The sequence below is a fragment of the Zonotrichia leucophrys genome, chromosome 10 (genome assembly GCF_028769735.1).
Source record: "Zonotrichia leucophrys gambelii isolate GWCS_2022_RI chromosome 10, RI_Zleu_2.0, whole genome shotgun sequence".
Lineage (NCBI taxonomy): Eukaryota > Metazoa > Chordata > Aves > Passeriformes > Passerellidae > Zonotrichia > Zonotrichia leucophrys.
This window is the reverse complement of record NC_088180.1, coordinates 2,211,699-2,233,846: the sequence shown is the minus strand read 5'-3', so window position 1 is coordinate 2,233,846 and position 22,148 is coordinate 2,211,699. Positions and strand designations below refer to the sequence as shown.

Below are 22,148 nucleotides of genomic sequence, written 5' to 3'. Positions count from 1 at the left end.
AGAACCAGATTTTTTGGTGTCTCCTCGAGAAGAACTGTGAGTACCAAAGCCCAGCAAGGCTAGGAATGCCACTGAGTGTCCCAGTAGTGCTGCTTAGAAGGAAAATAAAGGGAAAAGAAAGTCAAGTCACTGCTAGTGGGGAGAAAACAGCAGCATGGTCTAAGTACCAAAACACTAAATCCCCTTAGGACTTCTGAGTGTATCTCATTAAAATACAAATTAAATTAATAAAGCATGTATGGTGAACACCCCAAAGGCAGCAGGTAAATCAGGAGAGGCCAAGCAAAGGAAAATCTTGAAAACACTTGTTATCAGTTCCCATTGGCCCTGCTCCTGCTGGGTTTGCTGGCTGCTCAGCGAGCAGTGCCAGCTGAAAACACTCGATGTTTTCCTCAGCGTGGGATAAACAGATGCAGCTGCGGCCAGAGCCTTATCAGGGATCTCAGGCTCCAACAGAAATAATCCCTGAGTGCTCCATTGGTGGCAGAGCTGTTGTTAGGGTCACCACAGCAGGAGTCACCAGCCCAGTCCAGCTGCCCCAGGGGTGAATCTGGCTCTGCCCACGCGAACACTCCCTCGCCTTGGGGAGAGGATGGCAGGACATGGATCCTTTCCATGGGCCCTTTGGGATGTGAATCCCTGGCAATGACTCTAACCCACACCACCTGTTGGAATTTCCCAGTAAAGAGAAGCACAACTCTTCCACGTGATGTTTATTAAAAGCCACAGTGATTTGGTTAAAGTAGCCAAATCTTCCACTTTGGGGACACTTCTGCTTTTATTAGCAGAATTATTTGAGAGTGGGTAACATGACCAAGGTTCTCCGAGTATTCAGGGGGATAATTCAGGGGAATAAGGGCAACCCGCTATGCTTTGTGGGATACAGACATTTATAGTGTTAGTGTTGACACCTGTGCTCGGCGTTGCCCGCCAGAATACTCAGGGCACATCCCACCAGATTTCCATAACGCCCCAGAGGGATATCAGCTCTGAGAACAGCACGGTGGGAGCAGCGGGGAAAGCCGGGCTGGGCCGTCCTGTGCCCCGAGAGCCGCAGGTGCGGTCACCGGACCCCTCCATCCCCGCTACCCCCCGGCTCCGGGGCTCCCGATGCAGCGCAGTGCGCATGCGCGGGGCACCCTTGGGGGCCGCCATGTTGTACGGCAGGCTCCTGGTGCATAGCAGTGCGCATGCGCGGCGCACCCCTGGGGGCCGCCATGCTGTACGGCAGGCGCATGCCGGGGCGGCGGGGGCGGCCCATAAAAGGGGCGGCGGGGGCACTGTGCCCCCGTACGGGGACCCGGGACGGACGGAGGGTGGGTGAGCGGGAGGAGGAGGCGGCGGCACCACCGCGGGATGGCGGAGGGCGGCGAGCGCGTTGTGAGTGCCTGCCCTGCTCCGCTCACCCCTGTCCGCTGCCGCTTCCCGGCGTCCCGCTCCCTGTGCGGTGCTCGTTCTCCGGGGCTGGCGCTCCCCAGCGCGGTCGGTCTCGGAGCAGGCTCTGCCCTGGAGGTGCTGGTGGGATGCTCTCGTAGCGGGTGTTCACTCTGAAGCCTAAAGGTGTCCCAGCCCAGCCGCGCTGGTGCCGCTCCGTGCCGGCGATCGCTGGTGCCGGCACAGCCGTGGGCTGAGCTGCGCCTCCAGTCCTCGCTGGCAGCGCCGCTGGCTCCTGCTTTTCCCTTTTCCAGCTGTGAGCCCTGGGGGTTGCTCCTGCTTTTCCCTTTTCCAGCTGTGAGCCCTGGGGGTTGCTCCTGCTTTTCCCTTTTCCAGCTGTGAGCCCTGGGGGTTGCTCCTGCTTTTCCCTTTTCCAGCTGCGAGCCCTGGGGGTTGCCTGGCACCAGCAGTAGAGTGAGGGGGAGGTTGGGTGCCGCTCCCCACTTTAGGAGTATGCTAGGGTTACCTCTACCTTAGAGAGGAATCTGCTGCTTCCAAATCCAGATTATCGAGGATTTTCTGCTGGTGGAAGATGCAGTTCTGCTGGAAGAGATGGCTGAGGAGGATGAGGAGCTCGACCTGTACAACGAGATGACTTTTGGGTTAGGTAAGACCTCGGGGGAGTCCTGGTGTTGGAGGACCTGCCAGCACTCGGGGGGAGCAGACAGCCTGGTGGGCACTGCCAAAGCGTTCACCCACCCTGCTGTGCGCTGCTCCCCCCTCTAAGACCGAGACTCCACAGAGGAGGATGCCCCAAAACTCCTGGTGGTACCGGAGATAAGCCCTGAGGTGGCCAACGCGCTGGTAGAGGCAACTGGAGGAGCAGCTGAGCAGCTGGAGGAGCTGGCCGAGGAGGAAGGTGGGATGGAGGCAGAGATGGAGCAGGTTAACTCTCAGCTGGAGGAAGAGGTAGAGGAGCTGGGCACTGAGGAACAGGAGGAGGATCAGGAGTGCTTTGAGGAGCCCAGTGAACTGGGAGACCCAGCAGTGATGAGAGCTGTGCGGAGCAAACCCACGCTGGAGGTGATGTGTGAGCAGACAGGGGTCCTGCTGCTCCCCTCCATCCCCACACCTGTGGGCCCTGCCCCACAGGGGGCACTGGGGCAGACAGGCAGGCCTTTAACTCCCCTCTCCTTGCAGAGCCAGGACTCAGCAGTGCTGGACAGTGGGATTGGGACTTGCTGGGAAGAGTTTGACAAGGAGGACATGGTAAAAATGTCCCCACCCATCTGGTGATGAGGCAGGGTGGCTGCTGTGGTGTCCCCTGCTCTCTCCTCCTGTTCACTTGGCTCATGCCAGCCTCTCCCTGTTTTCCAGGGGGCGATGGATCCCACGTGGGGCTCCTGCCCTGGCAGTGTCCCTCGCCACCTCATGCTGGAGGTGGGTACATGCTGGAGCTAAGGGCTCCCCCCTACTCTGGAACAAGGGTCTCACAGGGAATTTGGGACACCTGGGGCATCTCCAAATGGCTCTGGAGGTAGACAGAGATGTCTTGGGTGCAAGGCTGTGAGTGCCCACCCAAAGCAGAGCCTGGGTTTGAAGGTAAAGTTGTTGAGATTGGGGGGACTGGGACCCCCATGCTGGGTGTTCCCATGGGTCTCCAACTGCTCCACTCTATGAGGATGGGAGCACAGCTGCTCTTGGTTGAGCAGTGACCACAGGTTTTAGTGAGCTAACTATTGCTGAGGGAGCTAAACTGCTCCCAGCTGTGCCTTGTTCCCACCTGCTGCTGCCTCCTCCCACAGGATAAAGCCATCCTCCAGGTGCTGGAGAGACCTCCACCATCTCCCAACATGGCTCTCGACTTCCTTGGCTCTCCTGTGCAGAGGGGCTACGGGGGCTCTTCCCGGCTCAAGTGCCCTGACTTAAGACTGATGTCCCCCAGGCCTTTCTCCCAGTGCTTTCTCCAGCAGGTAACAGTTTTGGGAGTGCTTTTGCATCCCCTCTTTCTCTGCCTCCCCTCCTTGGAGGTGCAGCCTCGAGGACAGGCTTGTCTGACACCTCCTGCCTCCTGCTCTGCACCAGGCACCCATGATGTCTCCTCGCTCCCCGTGCTCTCCTCAGCCTTTCCCACCTGCCTGCAGACCCCCTGCACTCTTCAGTCCCAGCCAGGTAACGTGGTGGGCTCTGAGCCACTGCCACGGCCCCACTGAGGTGGCCCTGGTGTGGCAGGGGATGGCGACAGTGGCACTGTAGCACTTTGCCAGAGGAATGGGAGCCAGAAGCCAGCACAGAGCTGGCTGACCCCTCTGGCATGCTCAGAGGGGAAGGCTCACACCCTTTATCCCCTCTCTCCTTCTCAGACAGCAGGGTTTGCACCTCCAAGCCCTTTCCAGCCTGGCTCCCCCACCGTGGGCAGCCCACCCCAGCCCCTGGGTGTGCACTTCAGGCCCATGGCCTCTTCTTTGGACCCTGCTGTCTTGTTCAGCCCCTCAGCCATGGGCCAGCTGAACTTCAGGTAGCAGGAGTGGGATGTTGGGGTGGGGCTGGAGGGGTCCCAAAACCCCCCTGACCCCTGTCTGGTGTCCCCTGCAGCATGCCCAGCCACATGACCCAGCTGCACCCCCAGCACCAGCGCATCCTGATGCAGCGGCAGGGCAGGCAGGTGCAGAGGTATGGGGGTCTTCTGGGTGCAGGGCAGGGGGGCTCTGGGTGGGTACAGTGGGCTGAGTTCTTCTCCTGTGCCAGTGTCTCCCCCAAGAAGCTGTGGTCTCGGAAAGTGGACCCTTATGCCGGGCTGATGACTTCCAAGGAGAAGGACTGGGTTGTCAAGGTGGAGATGATGCAGCTGCAGAGTGAGAATATAGATGATGACTACTACTACCAGGTGAGCTCCTGCTGGCAGCACCTGCAGCTTGTTCCCGTCAGGGTGGGGCTTTGGAAGCTGGAGAAACCCTTGAGGAGTGGTGGAGGGGACTCCTGGCTTCTCCTGTTCTTACAGACCTACTACCACCGGCTGGAGCGCAAACAGGCGGAGGAGGAGCTGCTGGGCAGGCGCAACAAGCCCCCCAAGCTGGTCACACCTTTCATCCAAAAAGTGGAGACCTATGACTCTGGTGAGGGGCTGGGGCAGTGTTGGGGGGCTGGGTGAGCTGTTCTGGGGTGTGGTGTCACCGTGTTCCTGCTGTCCCGCAGTGGTGCGCATCGCGGGGTCCCTGGGCCAGGTCACGGTGTCCACCTGCTACAGCCCTCGCCGGGCCATCGATGCTGTGCACCATGCCCTCGTGGAGGAGGAGGTAGGTGAAGGGAAGCTGGGCTGGCTGGGGCCATAAATTGCCAGAGATGCTGCTTTAGCAGCTGTCCTGAGCAGTGGGATGGGGCGCACAGCTGGAGGAGGTACCACCTCACCAGTGTCATTTGTGCTTGGCCAAGGGATGCGATTGGGCTCTGGCCACGGTTTCCCCAGGGAAAAGTCACCTCTGCTCCCCAGGGAGCAGCTGGTGGCAGTGTCTGGGGATGGCTGTAACCTTTGTGCCTTCCTTTCTACCCTCCCAAAGGCTGCAGGGACCCACCGGCTGCGGGCGCTGCACAGGATCGAGAAGGTGAGTGAGTGGTGATTTGGGGAAGGGCAGCATGGCCCAGGTTTTCTGTTTTTATCCAGGGATTTCTCAAAGGGTATGACTACCTAGGCAGCGTTCTGGACAGCCAGTTGGTAGATGTCCAAGCTTCCTCCTTACTCTGTGTCATTTCTCCAGCTCTTCCTGCAGCTGCTGGAAGTAGAGGAGGTGCAACAGAAAACGTCCCCAGGGGAGCAACAGCCCCAGAAGCAGGAGCAGAAGAGCCAAAAAGTGGAGAGTATCTACCAAGCCTTGAAAATCAGGGCTTGCAGCAGTGAAGAGTGAGTCTGTGCTGTGGGATAGGGGAGCAAGCAGCATGTCCTGGTCCTTGTGGATCTGAGATGGTCACTGATGAGCAGGTCTGGGTCACAGGAGGATTGGGTCCTTCCTTCCATCCATCCTGTCACTGCAGCCTGTGCTGACCCTGCCTGTGAACCTTGTCCTCCAGTGGAGCTGATGCTGTCCTTTTGGATGGACAGAGATGCTCCAGGTCCCTTGGGATTTGTGCCAACGCAGCCTTTGTTCCCAGGGAGGCAGAAGATGAATTCCTGCAACTGCTGTGTGTGCGGAAGGGCAAGAAGCTCGTGGCCCGGCTGCTGCCCCACCTGGCTGGGGAGCAGAGGGAGAAGATCCTGCTGGCAATCACCTACCACCTGCCCTTCCTCATGAAGAAGGACGTGCTGGATGAGGCAAGCACCTCCAGCCAGGGCAGGGATGACCTGGGCTGTCTCTTTCCTCCTCTGTTCTTGCTGGGGGTGGCACCCTGGGCAATGAGGGGGGCCTGCCTTGTGGGGTTAGCATGAGACAGGAACCCTTTCCCATCCTTGGGGAGGAGAAGGCCTCCAGGAGTCAGCCACCAGCAGTCCTGGTGGCAGTGGCCTCCCCTCCAAGGGCTGGGATGGGGGTGTGGCTGTGACAGGTCCAAGGATCTCAGATTCCTGCTCTCCCCTCTGCCCTGCCCAGTCTCTCCCCCTGCTCTACAGCCCCTTGAATGAGGTGGTGGGTGAGATGACCTTCAGCAAACTCATCGAGGTCCTGCAGGAGCTCACCCGGCCTCTGCCCGAGTCTTCGGAGCTCCCCCTCACCATGGCCTTGAAGAACCAGGTACTTGGCCCTGAGCCTGAGTGTGTCCCTGGGGTGCCACTGCTGCTGGCTGTGACACTCCTGGTGCTCTCCTGCAGTTTGGCATCTCCTTGCTGTACTCCCTGCTGAGCCACGGAGAGAGGCTGCTGTCCTCACACGCGCCGCTGAAGCCGTGCAGAGGGGACTTCGAGGCCTGGTGAGGGCCGGGGTGAGCTGGGGAGGGTTTGTCACTGCTCCCCGGGGTGCTCACTCCCTGTGCTGCTGTCCCCAGGACGGACACGGTGTACCTGATGTCCCAGGAGCTGTCACGCCTGCCCACAGCCTCGCTGGCAGAGCCTCTCTTCCTGCCCAGCAACCTCGTCCTGCTCTTCTGCCGCTACCTGGACAAGCAGACAGTTTACCACCTGGCAGCCAAGATGGCTGAGTGAGTACTGCTGCAATGGCCCTCCTGGGGACAGCACTGGGGGCTCACTGCTTCCACCCCCCTCGGAATTACCTCCAGCTGGGCTGAGCTGCTCCTGCTGCCTTTGCTGCTGTTTCTTTGGGGCAGATCAGCACCCTGACACCCCAATCCCATCCTTTCCTGCAGGTGCTCCCCGCTGCCCACCGAGGCCGACATGCTCTGCTGAGCCCCGGCAGCGGGGGTGGGGTCTGCAGCCGGGAATGGGCAGGGCCCGATGCCGCGGCTTTGGAAATGAGCACTGACCCTGGTGCAGGGCACTCTGGGTGACACGGGCAGCGGCAGGGATGGCACTGATGTGATGCCACCCTGTCCCGGTGCCCCGGAGCACGGGGATGGGTGGGTGTAACTTATTTTGGCCTCCCCCCTGGCAGTGGTGGGTGCTGGGTCATGGCAGGGGGCTGAGGCAGGGCACAGGGGCGCTGGGAGCACCTGGGGAAGGGGGTTTTGTCTATGGCACGTTCTGTACAGTGCTTGAAATAAAATAAAAAGGTGATGAATGAGCTCCTCTGGCTTCTGGGGCAGCTTGTGTTGGATGCACAGTGGTCCTATGGGCATTGCTGGGTAGGGAGACCCCTGGCAAAAGGCAAGGAGAGAAGGGAGGGATGCTCCGAGGATTGAGGAGGAGAAAGGAGTGCTTGGAGAGGGGATCTGAGCACACAGGGAGGGAAATGGGCTGGAAAAGAAGGGATGTAGTGGGGAAGGTAAGTCAGAGCTTGTCCTGATAGGGAAATAGAGATTGATGCACACGTGCACATATGTGGATGGGTAATAAAGCACCACTTGTCTCTGATGAGCTCCCAAAGGCTGTTTAGTCTGAAGTCTTCCAGCTGGAAGTACTTTAAGGCATCTTCCTAAGCAATTCTGACCCCCCCAAGCTGATCCTCACTTTTTCTATCTGAGGCTGAGTGTGTGCAATATCTGCTCCACTGTGGGAATCTTGGTAGCTCCTGCCTGGTTTTGTGGTGGGATTTCCCCTGATCCCGTGGGAGAGCTGGGACTGGGCCACCTCCACCCACCCAGAGGCCTAAACCTGACACCCAAAGCCTGGTGTGTACCCAAAAGAGATTTGCAGCAGAAAGTTGTCTCATCCTCAGACTGCCCAAGCTGTAACCCTGAGTGGATAAAACTATTCCTTTAAAAGGGCATCCTTTAGGGGCCAAAGGGAGAATTTACAGAGAATAAGGCTGTGGGGGTTTGGGTGGGGTTTATCTTCACTGCTCATCAAGGTTGCTCAGTTTCTTCTCCTTCAGGGAGTGCAAAGCCCAAGGGCAGGACCTCCCAATCGTCCTGGTAGTTTCTATCTCCTGCTCATCCTATAGGATGTACCTGCTCCTCATGCTTTATCCTTAGGGAGTTTTCTGGCACAGCTCTGTTCATTCCTAGCCATCCTCTTCAAAAGAGTGACACTGGCAGGTTCTCCGTGGGGTAAACCCCTTGTTCCAACCCCACTGAGGCAATCTGGGGAGGATTCCAGTGTGGGTCTCACCTGCCAGTGAAAGAACAGACCTTGCTGCTCCAAATCCCAGGGAGAATTTCAGGCAGGAGGGAATGAGCAGCTGCTCCTTGATAGCAGGAGCTGGGGAGGACACTGGCAAGTCCTTCAGATAAAGATAAGCTGTGCTCTGTTTTCTGTTTGCTCCTTGCCTGAGTGGATGAAGGATGAAAGTGTGACCTGGCTGCAAATGTGTGCTACACCAAGGTCTCTGGCATGGAAGGTTGGAGATCTCTGCTGGATTTTGCTGCTCTGTTACAGGAGAAAGCTGAGGGAAAAGAAGCAAAACCCATCTCTGTTACTGCCTCATAGCACCCAGTGCTTCCCACCTGCAGGAACAGACCCTCTCCATGGAGCAGCACCCAGGAATTAATCCAGCTCAGGGGACCCCCAGATCCTTCAGCTGCATCTGGATGCTCTCCCTTAATCCAGAGCTGATGGAAATTTAGGGTATCTCACCTGCCCAGCTCCTCCTGGTGCTCTCCTGAGAGCATTGTTGGCCCCACAGGATGATGGTGACCCATGACCATGGGCTGTCACTGTCCTGAGGGGAAAGGGGTGTGTGGGGCTCATCCTGGAGTGTTTTGGGGTGTTTGGAGCTCATCTTGGAATGTTTTGAGGTGTATGGAGCTCATCCAGGGCTGTCTTTGGGTGTTGTATGGGGTTAATCCTGAAACACCTTCAAGGTGTGTGTCTCATCCTGGGATGTCTTGGGGGTTATCTGGAGATGTCTTGTGGGAGTATGGGGTTAATCCTGTCAAGTCTTGAAGTTATGGAGCTCATCCTGGGATGTTTGGTAGTTGTATGGGTTTCATCCTGGGGCAACTTTAGGGTATGGGGCTCATCCTGGTCTACCTCCAGGGTATGAGGCTTATCCTGGGATGGTTTTGGTGGTATAGGATTTATCTTGAGGTGCTTTGAAGTGTATGGGTCTCATCCAGGGATGTCTCAGTGGGGTGTAGGGTCTATTCTGGGCATTTTTAAGGTCAGAGGGTCATCCTGCAAAATCATGGTGAGTATAGGACTCATCCTGGGATAACTTCAGTGGTTTGTGGCTCATCCTGGGATGTCTTAGTGAATATATGGGGTTCATGCTGTGCCATCGTCAGGGTCTGGGACTTATCCTGGAACATCCTGGGGGCGAATATGGTTCATCCTGGGACATCTTCAAGGTCAGTGGCTCATTCTGCGACACCTGGAGTGGTATATGGCTCATTCTGGGATGCCCTGGACTTTGTCTGGGGTTCATGCTGGGACATCTCTAGGTTATGGGGCTAATTCAAGACACAGGGCTCACCCTGGCGATGTTTTTCTGGGGAAAGGGGCTCACCCTGGCGTGTGTTCTGGGCGATACGGGAGCACTCCCCGGGCTGTGAGAGCACGGGATTGGTGTCCGGGTCCCGCTGTCCCTCAGCCGGGGCGCGGCGGGGACAGAGCGCCCTGAGCTCCCCGCGCTCCTCCTTCCGCCGCCACAATGGCACGGCCGCACCCCCGTTTCCATGGTGACGACGCGCCGCCTGCCAGCGGCGGCGCCCATTGGCTGTCGCTGGTGGCGGGGGCGGGGCGAGAGGAGACGCTGTCCAATCCGCATCCCGCCCGCAGCCGAGGCCCCGCCCCGCAGGCTGAGGCGTGGCGGGCGCTTCCGGCGGGGCGGGCGCGGGCGGAAGCGGCGGCGATGGCGTCGGGCGGCAGCCGCGGGTCCCGCTCGCCCTCCCCGGCCGAGCGCCGCCCGCCGCCCTTCCCCGAGCACCAAGGGCTGGGCGCCCCCGACAGCGACTCGGAGGGCGAGGACATCTTCACCGGCAGCGTGAGTGCGCGCCGCCCCCGGGGCGCTGCGGGGCCGGGCCCGTGTGAGAGGAGCTGCCCGGGGCATCCTCTGGGCTTGGTGAAAATTGTGCGGAAACCCCCAAATCCCCCGAGTAAAGCGTGAGGGGACGATGTCTGTGGTGTGGTGTCCCCTCAGGGGGAGCCCGGGCGGGGCTCGGAGCGCTCCCGTGGCTGCGGGACCGAGGGAAGGGTTGTGCTCGGCCGCTCCCGTGTGCCCGGGCTGTTCCCTCTCTGATCCTGCAGAAATCCTGCCCAAGGCCGGGGTGGGTGGAGCTGGGAGCAGCCTGCTCTGCTGGAAGGTGTTGTACCTATGGCAGCTGGTGGAGCAATGTGGGGTTCAGGGTCCCTCAGGGGCAGCCACAGCTCAGCCTCTTCACCGTGAGGCTCCGTCTGCCTTCCCCACATCCTCAGCTCTGCTCCCCTCCACACCCACAGGGTGCTGCCGTGGTGCCTTCAGGCTGAGATTGAGCCTGGTGATGGGACAGGAGGCATCCCTGGGCTCACCAGGGCTCTGTGCTGGGGGTTTATGTGCCACCAAAGGCTCCAACACCTTCCTGGGCTGCAGGAGGGGTTTGGAGCCTTTGGTGGTGCTGGTTCAGCAAACCCGGAGCTGCTGCACAAATCTGTGCTGAAGGGGGAGGTGTGAAGGGGGTCAGCAGCTTTCCTTGTTTCCAGCAGTCTCCTGTGCAGCACATCCAGGTTGCTGAAAGTTCCTGTTGGCATTTCCCAGGTTTGCTCCAGGCAGGGACCAGCAGGCAGGAGGGGAGCTAAAACTGACTGGTGCTTTCCCAGTCTGCTGAATTTCCCCAGTCAGCCTCTGGTCCTTGGGATCAGCATCTCCCATGGAGCAGGGATCTCAGCTAGAGGGGCCCCAGAAGCCCTTCCTGCAGGCTGGAATGCTGTGGGGGTGATTCCCTGAGCTCTGGGAGCCTCTGCCCACCTCACCCAGGCTTTTTGCAGCCTGCCAGGTCCAGCTGGAGGCACAGGAGGAGTTGGTGTCTGTGGCAGGAAGTTCTCCAGGAATGTTCTGCTGTTTTCTAGCCCAGGGAGGCCTCAAGCAGGAGATTGTGGCCTTGACCAGATGAACCTGCTGGGAATGGCCTGGCCAAGCTTCTCCTGCCCCTGCCACAAAGCCCTGGGGCAGCTCCTGCCTGCTGTCTGTGAGCTGTGCTTGTGCTGTGCAGCAGGGAAAAGGGAGATTTGGGGCAATGTGGATGGACTGTGACCTTGTGAGGGTGGAACCCACACTGCTGTGGGCAGAACAGCAGCTGGGTTTGTTTGCAGAGCTGGGAAAGTCCAGCCCTGGGCCTTGCAGGAGGAAGGTGCTGTTACCTGTGGCAGGCACCAGGCCATGGAGATGGTCTGGAACTTCCCAGGAGCTTCCTTTGGTGAGGAACTGGAGGGTGTGGGAGGTGGATGGATGGTTTGTGGCCCACCAGGAGGGCTGAGCACACAGTGCCGTGGGATTTCATGGGAATCACAATCCCAGTGCTGGCAGGGGAGGCTGCTGAGCCCAGCAGCTTATCAGTGTTTGTGGAAGCCTGTTGTAACTAACACAGGCCTGTTCTTGTGACCCGGTGCCTTTGCTTGGCTGTGCCCTTGAACGTTAGGCAAACACTCTGTGGGCAGCAGGGGAGGCAGCTCAGCCTGGCTGCTGTTCAGGAGGCTCAGCAGCACCTGGGAACCAGCAGGGCAGGGTTTGGGTCAGACCTGAGCAGGAGCAGAGCAGGACTCACCTGTGTGTTGGCAGAGTTGGATCCCTGATTGAGCACAGCCCTTTCCAGGCTGCCCCCAAGGATCAGCCCTTCCCAAGGAGCTCTGTTTCCCTGTGTGAGGGTCAGCCTGGCACAGGGGCATGTTGGGGTGCTGAATCCAGCCCAGACATGGCTGCTGTCCTCTATGGGCTGATCTAAGCAGGCCACAGCTCCTCTGCAGCAGCAGATGGAGAAGTGGGAGCAGGGCGTGGTGCTCTCGGGTCTGAGGAACTGAGGAACTAAATTTAAGGCAAGCTAGGAAGCTGTTACAGCAGAAAACCACTTTGTCCATGCACAGTGGGCTTCTTTATGAGCCTGAATATTCCCTGGGGGAGCAGAGGAGCTGTGTGAGCCCTTTCCTCATGGGTCACCACTGGCACCAGGCCTCTTGTTGGCTTGGACACCAGTCTGGAGGGATGTTTGCCATGGAGGGCTCTGCTCCCCGTTTCCATTACTAACACACATAGCTCCTGCCTTTAACTGCTGTGATCCAAGCTGAGAGCACTCCCTCCTCTAGGAAAACATCCTAAAATACAGCAGCTCTTGCCACCAAGTGAGTGTTTTGATGGCTGTTTTGTTTTTACCACCTTAAAGAAAAGCTGCCTCAGCACAACCTCACTCCTTCAGGAGTGATGTGATCCCATGGCACTGCCCTGCTGGAGAGAGTGCCAAGGAGTCTCTGTTAGAGCTCCATTTACTGCCCATCAATGACCTGTCCTGTTCTCTGCTGGGACCTGCAGAGCAGCACTGGCTGTCCCCTTCTTCCTTGGGGGAAGATATCCTTGGGATATCTGCCTGCCTGCAAAGTGAGGGATGGCTTGGGATGCAGGCATCTGTTACAGGAATGCTGGAGCAGTTCTGTCCTCTGCTGGGGAGGACTGGCTGGCATGAAAGCTCTCAGCTGTGCTGTCCCCTTGTCCCCAAGCCTGTCCCAGCAGCCAGCATGGTCCTTTCTGGGTGGAGAGTGACTCCAGAGTTTGGTGTGACACTTGTTGTCCTTAAGAATGGCAGAAAGGGTGAGGGTGAAGGGCACGGGGTGGTGGACAGGAGGGTGGCACGTTTGCTCCTGCATCCCTCAGTGTGTGACCTGCCTTTGACCTTTTAATCCTCTCACAGAGCAACTCCCCAGCCCTGAAAGAGGAACCTCCTCTCCCTGTGAGCAGCTCCTCCCAAGAGAACGGAGTTCATGTGGAGCAGGATGACCAGGACCTGTTTGCAGGTGAGTCTGGGTGTGCTGGAGTGATAGCCCTGAAATCCCCATAACCAAAAGCAGATCATAAATCCTTATCTCAAACGCATGTTTGAGTCCACTTGCTCTGGTGTTGTGTTCAGGAAGGTTGGAGCAGCCCCTGCCACAGGAGAAACTGTTTGGGAGCTGAGGAGGAATAAAATGAGATTTTTGTTGCCTTAAGCCCTGAGGTGATGAGTGTCTCCTCAGAGTTTTCCTTCTCCACCTTCTCCTGGCTCCAAGCCAGTGGAAGAAGCATCTCTAGTAGAGACCTGGCTGTTCCCAAGGGACAGGAAACACAAACCCCCTCAGAAGGGGAAAATGAGGAGAGTCAGACATTCCCCAGCCCTGGCATGATGGGCTGAGAGTCACTTCTGGATAATTCTGCTAAGAGGTGGAGGCTTTTACATCCTCCAGGTGGAGAGGTGGCCTGGGAAGGATCCTTCCTCCCAGGTACAATCATCTGCCTTGGCTTTAGCTGCTCCAGGGTGCAGCTCCCCATCAAGGGGGTGATCAGTGAGAGGTGATGCCTGGCTCCTTCTGGAACAAGAACTTGCTTGGAATGCCATGCTGCTCTCCAGCAGGAGTGTTCAAATGCTCTTACTGCAGTGACAATGCTTTGTTGTGCTCTTCCAGTGCTTACAGGTGTTCTCCCCATGGATTTCTTTGCTTGTTAAGGCTGTTGTTACCTCCTGGATCCCACAAATCAGAGAATATTGCAATTGCCTTTTCTGAACCCCAAGAGAGAGGCTGACCCTTGCAAACTTCTTTTGGCAGATGCCACCGTGGAGCTGTCCCTTGACAACACTCAGAACAACCAGAAGAAGGAGGTGCCCAAACCCTCCAGTCCTGTGCCCTCATTAGATGTAGCAGCAAGTTCTTCTAGAAACCTTTCAAAGAGCTATGAGGAGGTGAGAATTCCAAACTGGCTTTGGCAGGAACCTCTCTGTGTTCTCAGTTGGAAACATGAATCTTAAATGATGTCATTAATATGTAATTACCTTATTGAATGCCCTGATTTGTGTCTCAGGCCATCAGTGTGGGACTGATGCCACTGCAGTGGGGCTCAGCTCAGCCTGGTGGCATTCCTGCTCCTGTGGAGGTCCAGGTCCCTTCCAGAGCTGGCACAGTGCTGGGTCTGCTCCTGAGGGTCCCAGCTGTGAATGGGAGCTCTGCAGCTTCTTCCTGGGGCTGAGCACTTTGTGCATCAGTCTGGGCAGAGAGTGGGGTGGGAACAACAAACCCAGTGTGGGATCCTTGCCTGGACACAACCAGGAGGAGCTGGAAGGGTCAGACTGCAGGGGGACAAGCTCACCATGATGCTCTGGGGTGGGTTCAACCCTGATTTCCTGGTTTTCACTTGCTGTCCCTCTGTGCTTTCTCCAAACAGCTGGAGGAGGAGGAGCAGGAGGACAAATTTGACCTGACTGTGGGAGTGAGTGACCCAGAGAAAGTTGGTGAGTTACAATCCTGCATGGGAAAGGGCTGGGGGAGCCAGGCTGGGCCCTGCAGCTCCTGCCCCTGGGCTCTCTCTGAGCCCAAACCTGAGCCTTGAATAACATTTCCAAAGCTTCCTCTGGCATCTTAAAGAAATGATGCTGCACAAAGCCCAGGGTGAGAATCAGCCAGGCAGAGTTAGGTTCTGGAAAGCCCAGAGCCAGGTTTTTGGGACTGTGGTGACCAGCTTGGCATGACCTCCAGGCAGCACTGCCCTGTGTGCAGCTGGCATGGGCTAAGCAAAATTCCCTTAACCTGAAGCTGAGGGCATTGCTCCATGCTCTGACACATTCCCTGGAAGCTGGGCTTGCCAGGGAAACGACTCTGGCTTCAAAATGAGAAGCAAGAGGGTTTCTGTCCATTGAAAGAGGGGTCAGAGTGTCACAACCAGCCATGTGGAATTTCTGGGGTGCAGAAAACCCAGGGGTACATCAGATCCCAGGCAGCAGAGCAGCCCCATGAGTGTTCCCACTGCATGGCCTGTGATCCCTGGAGCTGGGAGGTGTCAATCAGATGTATCCTAACGGCAGCACTGGAGCTCAGAGGGTGCCCTTCAGATGAACTGCCAGGTGAACAAGGGGATTGCTGTGTGAGCTGGAGCAAACTGCCTGTGGTGTTCCAGGACCCAGCCCCATCCAGGCTGCCTTGCATCCCCTGAATGGACTGTTTCATGTGCCCCACAGCCCCTGAATTGTTGGGTGTGAGCAGATGTGTGGAGCCAGCCCAGAGGCTGCTGGCACAACAAGTGCCCAATTGTCAGGGCTGGCTCTGTAGGAAGTGTGGGGAGGCAGAAGCAGGTTGGGAAGTGGCTGCTGGGCAGGAGTCCAGGGCCATGCAGCAGGATGCTGCCTCTGGTTCTGCAGGAAGATCCAGGGCTCCATCAGACCCGAAATCAGGATCACTGAGGCAGGAAAAGGTCAGGAGCCTTGTGCTTTGTGCTCAGGGAATAGTGGAAAGTGCTGATGCTGTGATCCCAACATGTGACCGTGTTCACAGAGGTTCTTGGAATGAGGGAACAGACAAAGATCTGACTCCATGTTTCAGAAGGCTTGATTTATTATTTTTATATATATATTACATTAAAACTATACTAAAAGAATAGAAGAAAAGGTTTCATTAGAAGGGTGGCTAAGAATAGAATAGCCAAGAATGATAACAAAGGTTTGTGGCTCTGCTCTCTGTCTGAGCCAGCTGACTGTGATTGGCCATTAATTACAAACAACCACAGATCCCCCTGTTGCATTCCACAGCAGCAGATAACCATTGTTTACATTTTGTTCCTGAGGCCTCTCAGCTTCTCAGGAGGAAAAATCCTAAGGAAAGGATTTTCCATAAAAGTTGTCTGCAACACCAACACCTCCTTTCTGTTTTCCTTAGGGGATGGCATGAATGCCTACGTAGCCTACAAAGTGTCAACACAGGTATGTCTGACCCCTCTGTGTCTCATTTTCCATTATTTTTCCATGCTTAAAGGCAGCTGGACTGTGTGTCCTCAGCCAAGCCAGCAGTGACCTAAATAAACAGGAGGCCTGAATGCCTTGTTCTGTGGATTCAGGAGTTATAATCCACAAAGGATGAGCCCAGCAGAGGAGTAGGGTTGGAATCTGTTTGAAAGGAGACTGGCTTTATTTTCACAGTCAGTTCCCTCTTTGCAGCCTTGGCTGAGAGGGATGCTCAGCATTGCAGGGAGCAGCAGGAATGGCATCCATTGGGAGAGTCCCTGAGCCCGGGGCTGCTGCTGAGGTTTCTGTGCCAGTGGCAGCAGCAGATTGAGCTGACCTGAGCTCAGCACTCTCTGCAGAGCTGCTGCTGTAGTTGCATTCACATCAGCACCTTCTCCCCTCAGTTTCCATGAGAAATGCAGCTGCTGGAATGCTTTGGAGTCTGGCTCTGGGCTCTGGAAAGTTGCTCCAGCTGCCTGTACCATGGCTGCTGGGCTACAGGCAACCTGTGGTCTGAAGAAGAGACAAGAGGATTTGTTATCCTTAATTCCTGCTCTGCAAACTCAGTCCAAAGCCCTGGTGGGTCTGGGTGGCCTGAGGGGTGTGTCCCTGTTCCCGTGTGGAGCAGGGATGATGGGATTAGCCAGTGGGCAGGGCTTACTAAGCAGCCCACGGCTGCAGGAACAGCTGTTTGTTATTTATTGCCATTAATTCTGCTGCTGGCTCGAGGGAGAGCCCAATTGGGAGAGAAACAATGGAAAACTTGGGCCAAACCTTGCTCTGCACACTGCTGACATCTTGCAGAGCTGGTGCTGTCCCACTCCACCCCAGAGGTGCCAGCAGGGCCAGGCTTTCCTGGGGGAGTGTGACCCATGTGCCGTGTGTTCCCCAGACCAGCATGCCCATGTTCAGGAGCAAGCAGTTCTCGGTGAAGAGGAGGTTCAGTGACTTCCTGGGGCTCTATGAGAAGCTGTCGGAGAAGCACGCCCAGAACGGCTTCATCGTCCCTCCGCCGCCCGAGAAGAGCCTCATCGGTGAGTCAGGACTGCCCTGCACCAGGGCTGCCCCTCCACAGCTCCCTGAGCCCTTCTGAGGGAGCTCTGGGCCCAGGGACTGCCCTGCAGCAGCCTCAGAGCTGGCAGGGAAATGAATCTGGGTTCTGTAGCACACACAAAGCTCTGGCTCCATACCTGGAGCTCTGCACTTAAATCCGTGATGGAGTTCACAGGTGCCTCCCCACCTGCTTGGTGAAGAGTAAAACCTCAGTGGGGTCACTGAATTGCTGTTCACTTGAGTTCAGCCCACTGCTTTGCCTCTTTCCTGCATGTCAGTTCCTTGGGTGTGAGCAGATTTCAAATTTCCAAAGTCTCGTTCCTGTTGTAAGATTCCTCTCCTCCACTGTCACCCTGGTAGTCTGTAATAAACCACTTTCCCTTGTAATAAACCACTTTCCCTTGTAATAAACCACTTTACCTCTTGTGTAGAGTTTGGAGCAGCTCATTAATCACATCTTCCCTCTGTGCTAGGCATGACCAAAGTGAAAGTTGGGAAAGAAGATTCCTCCTCGGCAGAGTTCCTAGAAAAACGTCGGGCTGCTCTAGAGAGGTATGACCCCCTCAGCTGCCCCTGGAGTGGTGAGGGACCTCAGAGAGGGCTGCTCTTCATGGTGGCACCACCAAATTCCCCAGGGAGACAGGAGAGCTGCTGGGTGAATTAGAGCAGCTGCTGGCTCTGATTTCCAGCCCCCCAGCTGCTGTTCTGGAGTAAATACCACTGTGATGGACAAATTTAAAATCAGAAGCTGGATTTGCACAGCCAGAGTAACTCCTGGAGTTGTTCTCCCACAGGTACCTACGGAGGGTGGTGAGCCATCCAACCATGCTGCAGGACCCGGACGTCAGGGAGTTCCTGGAGAAGGAGGAGGTCAGTAGGGTGGAGTGAGGAACCCTTGGCAGTGCTGAAGGAAATGGTCCTTGAGCAGTTAATGAGGCAGGGTCCCCCAAAGCTCAGTGGGGAGTGTCAGAGCCCAGGTGCCCACCAGCTGGGAGAAAACAAACACAAGGGCAGGGAGAGATCACTCAGCAGGTGCCTCATGGGCAAAACAGAATCATCAGAACCACTTAATGTAATGGCTGCCAGATGAAGAAGGTGAAAGAACTACAGTGCCTTTGTAAGTAACATTATTTAATATAATGTTACTTCTTATTTAGTGTGGTCAGACAAGCATTTTATTCAACTTCATTCTGACAGGTTTTTTTTCTTTGGAACAATTGACTAACCCTCATCTTTGAAGGTTGAGTAAATTCCTTTTTATTGTCTATATATATTTATTTTGACATCAGAATAGGTTCTGTTATACAAATGTTCTCAAGACAGATGTGATATTTAAGTGCATAAATAGGTAAAGACAACCCTGGAAAAGGAGGGAACAGGGCAGAAGCTCCTGCAGTGAGTCAATTCCAGACTAACACAAATTGAAGACATTACAAGAAATATACCTACACAGTTTAAAGCTTCCAGCTTGGGCTGGAAGGGACTTTAAAAAGCCCAGCTCATTCCACCCCCTGCCATGGGCAGGAGCACCTGCTGCTGTCCCAGGTTGCTCCAAGCCTCATCCACTGTCCTTGGACATTTCCAGGGATGGGGCAGCCACAGCTTCTCTGGGAAACCTGTGCCAGGGCCTCATCACCCTCACAGGGAAGAATTTCATCCCAATATCCCATCTGTCCCTGCCCTCTGGCAGTGGAAACTCGTTTCCTTCCTCTTGTCCTGTCACTCCAGGCCTTGTCCCCAGTCCCTCCCCAACTCTCCTGAAACCCATTTAGGCACTGGAAGGGGCTCTGAGCTCTCCCTGGAGCCTTCTCCTCTCCAGGTGAACACCCCCAGCTCTCCCAACTCCCTCCATCTCCTATGGCAAAGCAAACTTTTCCATTCCTTTCAGCTCCCAAGAGCAGTAGGAACCCAGACCTTGAGTGGAGCAGGAATAATGAAGATGTTCAACAAAGCCACGGATGCAGTCAGTAAAATGACCATCAAGATGAACGAATCGGACATGGTGAGTGTGGGGCACCTCTGGGCATCCCTGTTCTCACTCAGAGCTCTGTGCCCTTCCCAGCTCCAGCTCTGGGTGCAGGGAAGGCCCCCCTGTGGGAATCAGCCCTGCATTTGCCGTTGCAGTGGTTTGAGGAGAAGCTGCAGGAGGTGGAGTGCGAGGACCAGCGGCTGCGGAAGCTGCACGCGGTGGTGGAGACGCTGGTGAACCACCGCAAAGGTGACACGGGGACACACCTGGGCTGGGCCTGCAGGGGGTCACCATTGTCCCAGGGACACTCCCAAGGAGCTGGGACAGTGCTGTAAAGGACTCTCTGTCCCTTCCTCCTGGGAGACCAGAAATGGTCACCCCAGTTCTTGTGTGCAGCTGCACAAGGTGGGATGGCAGCGTGGAAGGGAACCGGGGTCCTGTGGGATCCCAGAATCCCAGGGTGGCTTGGGGGCTAAAGGAGCCTTAAAGTCCATCTTGTTCCACCCCCTGCCATGACAGGGACACCTTCCACTGTCCCAGGGTGCTCCAAGCCCTGTCCAGCCTGCCCTTGGGCACTGCCAGGGATGGGGCAGCCACAGCTGCTCTGGGCACCCTGTGCCAGGGCCTCAGTTCCCTCACAGGGAAGAATATTTCCCCAATATCCCATCCATCCCTGCCCTCTGGCAGTGGGAGCCATTCCCTGTGTGCTGTCCCTCCATCCTTTGTCCCCAGTCCCTCTCCAGCTCTCCTGGAGCCCCTTTAGGCCCTGGCAGGGCCTCTGAGCTCTCCCTGGAGCCTTCTCCTCTGCAGGCTGATCATCCCTCCTTCCCTCAGCCTGTCCTCATGGGCCTGAATGCTGCTGCAGCAAACCTGAGCAGAGCTGACCTCTGGGAGTGGGGATGTTTCCCTTCCTCTGCATTTTTCACTGACTTCTGCAAAGCTATGCCTGTCCTTGGGCTCAGCTGCTTCCCTTTTCCTGCTTCCCTTTTCCTTCCCTTTCCTGCTTCCCTTTTCCTCATGGCTGGGAGCTGCTGGCTCTCCCTGCTGGTACCTCCTGGGGCTGTGGGGTGGCAGCTCCAGGGGCTGAACCCTCTGCTGGGGAGCTCCTGGTGCAGCCAGGCCCTTCTCCTGACCCTCATCCCGTTCCCCAGAGCTGGCATTGAACACAGCCCAGTTTGCCAAGAGCCTGGCCATGCTGGGGAGCTCAGAGGACAACACAGCCCTGTCCAGGGCCCTCTCCCAGCTGGCTGAGGTGGAGGAGAAGATCGAGCAGCTGCACCATGAACAGGCTAACAATGACTTCTTCCTCCTGGCCGAGCTCCTGGGGGATTACATCCGCCTGCTCTCGGTTGTGAAGGTGAGGATTCCTTTGCTCCTGCTCCTTGTGCCCATTGTAGGCTCAGGGATGCCAGGAGGTGTTCCAGACTCAAGCACAGGGCAGGGAGGTGTTCCAGACTCAAGCACAGGGCAGAGCACAGGGCGTGCAGGGCATGGCCTCCTCAGGCAGAGGGAAGCCTTGCTGGTTGGGCAGGAGTGCCCTGGGTAGGTTGGAAGATGCTGTAGTCAGGCCTGGCTGTGCTGCTCTTCTCCAGAGGGGATGTGGAGCAAGCTCAGGGCCTGTGGGTGACCCCCAGCCCTTCCAGAGGTGAAGGCTGAAGCTGTGAGCTGCTAACCTGTGATACAGGGGTGAAAACTGACCTGCCAAATGCCTGCTCTGGCAGAGCCTGAGTGCTGAGTGCTCCTGAACCTGGGCATCAAATCCACACAGCCCATCTGGTGCACTGGGAAGAGCAATCCCATGCGAGGAGCAAGTCCAGCAGGCTGACCCCTCCGTACAGGAGCTGTGGATGCTCCAGTCTGTGTTGTGGCCCAGCTTTGGTCCCGGAGCTCCAGTGTCCCCTTGTCAGGAGAGCTGTGCCCCTCCTTCCCCCCAGGGAGCCTTTGACCAGCGCATGAGGACCTGGCAGCGGTGGCAGGATGCCCAGACCATGCTCCAGAAGAAGAGGGAGATGGAGGCCAGGCTGCTGTGGGCAAACAAACCCGACAAGCTGCAGCAGGCCAAGGATGAGATCTCGGAGGTAGGGAACGGAGCGTGGGGTCTCTGCTCTGCTCTTGCCCTCCCTGCTGCAGGGGGGAAGGATCTCCTGGGCTGGAGAAGGATCTCTTGGGCTGGGGGGCCCCTCCTGAGCAGGAGGGAGAGGTGTTTGTGGCCAGGTTACACCAAGGACCAAGCCAGCCTTGAGTGAGGCTGCTGGTGCCTCCTGTGACCTCCACGCCAAGGCGGTGCCAAGGGCTGAGCTCTGCTCCAGCAGCCCCTCTCACAGGCACAGTGGTGGCTCCAGAGCCCCATGGAGAGGGGGCAGAGGCTCCTTTTCCCGTGCCCACGGTGCCCTTGCTGTCCCTGCAGTGGGAGTCGCGGGTGACGCAGTACGAGCGGGACTTTGAGCGCATTTCTGCCGTCATCCGCAAGGAGGTGATCCGCTTCGAGGTACGTGGGGCAGCCCTGCCCCTCCTCCTGCCACAGCAGCATCCCTGAATCCCACCATGTGTGGGCTGGGCTGTCGCTGAGGGGGCTTCCCCACAGGGAACCTTAAAATGGAGCTGGGTGGGCAGAGATCCTCTGTGTCCCTCCCATGTGCTGCTCTCCTCGCGGGCCCCAGGAGGAACAGCAAAATCCTGCTGGTTTCTCCTTCCCCCTCCCGCACTCTGGAGGGTTTTGGTGGCTGCTCCAGCCTCATGGCCATCTCTTGCAGAAAGAGAAATCTAAGGACTTCAGAAATCATGTCACGAAATACCTTGAGACGTTGTTGAACTCTCAGCAGCAGGTGAGTGCTCCCTGATGTGGGGTTATGTCCAAGTTCGGGCCGTGCTTGTGAATCTCTCAAGCATGACCCATCCTCAAGGCTCCTGACTCTCTCCCTCTCCTCCCTGCAGCTGGTGAAGTACTGGGAAGCATTCCTGCCTGAAGCCAAGGCCATTTCTTAATTGGACTGAGCAAACAAACCTGAATTCTGCCTTTTTTTTTTTTTTTTATATACACTATACCTCCTCCTCTTTTCCACGTGAGCGACCCCTCGTTCCACATGCTGGAGCTGGTAGAGGTGTCACCCCCAGAAGAACAGCTTGTGAGCCAGTAACTCTTCTAACTGTATATTTTTCATTTAGCAACATATATTTTCTTACTGAAGAGAAACTAGTTTCCTGCTTCCAGACCAGACCCGCAGCCAGGGGGTTAATGAGATCTGGCAAATATCTATTTTTCAGGCTGGGTTTTAAGGCTCTAATGAATTATCTTACTCCTGCAGTGCCATTAAAGTTCTGTAATAAAACTTCTATCAGGGCAAACAGG

At 56.7% G+C, this 22,148-nt stretch overlaps 2 protein-coding genes across 7 annotated transcripts; both read left to right on the top strand.

Moving 5' to 3' along the window:
• Nucleotides 1-1,286: 1,286 nt before the first annotated feature.
• Nucleotides 1,287-7,041, top strand: PATL2 (PAT1 homolog 2). 6 transcript variants are annotated; one of them, XM_064722000.1, is made up of 19 exons: nt 1,287-1,380; nt 1,939-2,041; nt 2,177-2,457; nt 2,575-2,643; nt 2,752-2,814; nt 3,180-3,347; nt 3,460-3,546; nt 3,738-3,892; nt 3,970-4,047; nt 4,123-4,261; nt 4,376-4,490; nt 4,570-4,670; nt 4,932-4,976; nt 5,130-5,272; nt 5,521-5,680; nt 5,955-6,095; nt 6,173-6,270; nt 6,346-6,498; nt 6,664-7,041. In XM_064722000.1, exons 1-19 carry the CDS (start codon nt 1,357-1,359, stop codon nt 6,701-6,703), a joined length of 2,163 nt encoding a protein of 720 aa, XP_064578070.1. In that variant the 5' UTR covers nt 1,287-1,356; the 3' UTR covers nt 6,704-7,041. The 6 variants fall into 6 exon arrangements, with proteins under 6 accessions (XP_064578070.1, XP_064578069.1, XP_064578072.1 ...); XM_064721999.1 differs by having other exon boundaries at nt 2,162-2,457; XM_064722003.1 differs by having other exon boundaries at nt 1,377-1,512.
• A 2,645-nt stretch (nt 7,042-9,686) lies between these two features.
• Nucleotides 9,687-22,132, top strand: SNX1 (sorting nexin 1). Its single transcript, XM_064722309.1, has 15 exons — nt 9,687-9,836; nt 12,727-12,829; nt 13,616-13,749; nt 14,229-14,295; nt 15,713-15,756; nt 16,670-16,811; nt 17,304-17,382; nt 17,625-17,700; nt 18,719-18,832; nt 18,955-19,048; nt 19,951-20,156; nt 20,734-20,877; nt 21,207-21,287; nt 21,553-21,624; nt 21,734-22,132. Exons 1-15 carry the CDS (start codon nt 9,705-9,707, stop codon nt 21,782-21,784), a joined length of 1,539 nt encoding a protein of 512 aa, XP_064578379.1. The 5' UTR covers nt 9,687-9,704; the 3' UTR covers nt 21,785-22,132.
• The last annotated feature ends 16 nt before the right edge of the window (nt 22,133-22,148 follow it).

Bases quoted from the DNA above. Each gene is read 5' to 3' on its own strand.
- PATL2 (XM_064721999.1), top strand. From the start codon at position 1,357: ATGGCGGAGGGCGGCGAGCGCGTT. The intron at 4,977-5,129 runs GTGAGTGAGTGG...TCATTTCTCCAG, and splicing joins CGCTGCACAGGATCGAGAAG to CTCTTCCTGCAGCTGCTGGA. The intron at 6,271-6,345 runs GTGAGGGCCGGG...TGCTGTCCCCAG, and splicing joins AGAGGGGACTTCGAGGCCTG to GACGGACACGGTGTACCTGA.
- SNX1 (XM_064722309.1), top strand. From the start codon at position 9,705: ATGGCGTCGGGCGGCAGCCGCGGGTCCCGCTCGCCCTCCCCGGCCGAG. The intron at 17,701-18,718 runs GTCAGTAGGGTG...CATTCCTTTCAG, and splicing joins AGTTCCTGGAGAAGGAGGAG to CTCCCAAGAGCAGTAGGAAC. The intron at 19,049-19,950 runs GTGACACGGGGA...CCCGTTCCCCAG, and splicing joins GCTGGTGAACCACCGCAAAG to AGCTGGCATTGAACACAGCC.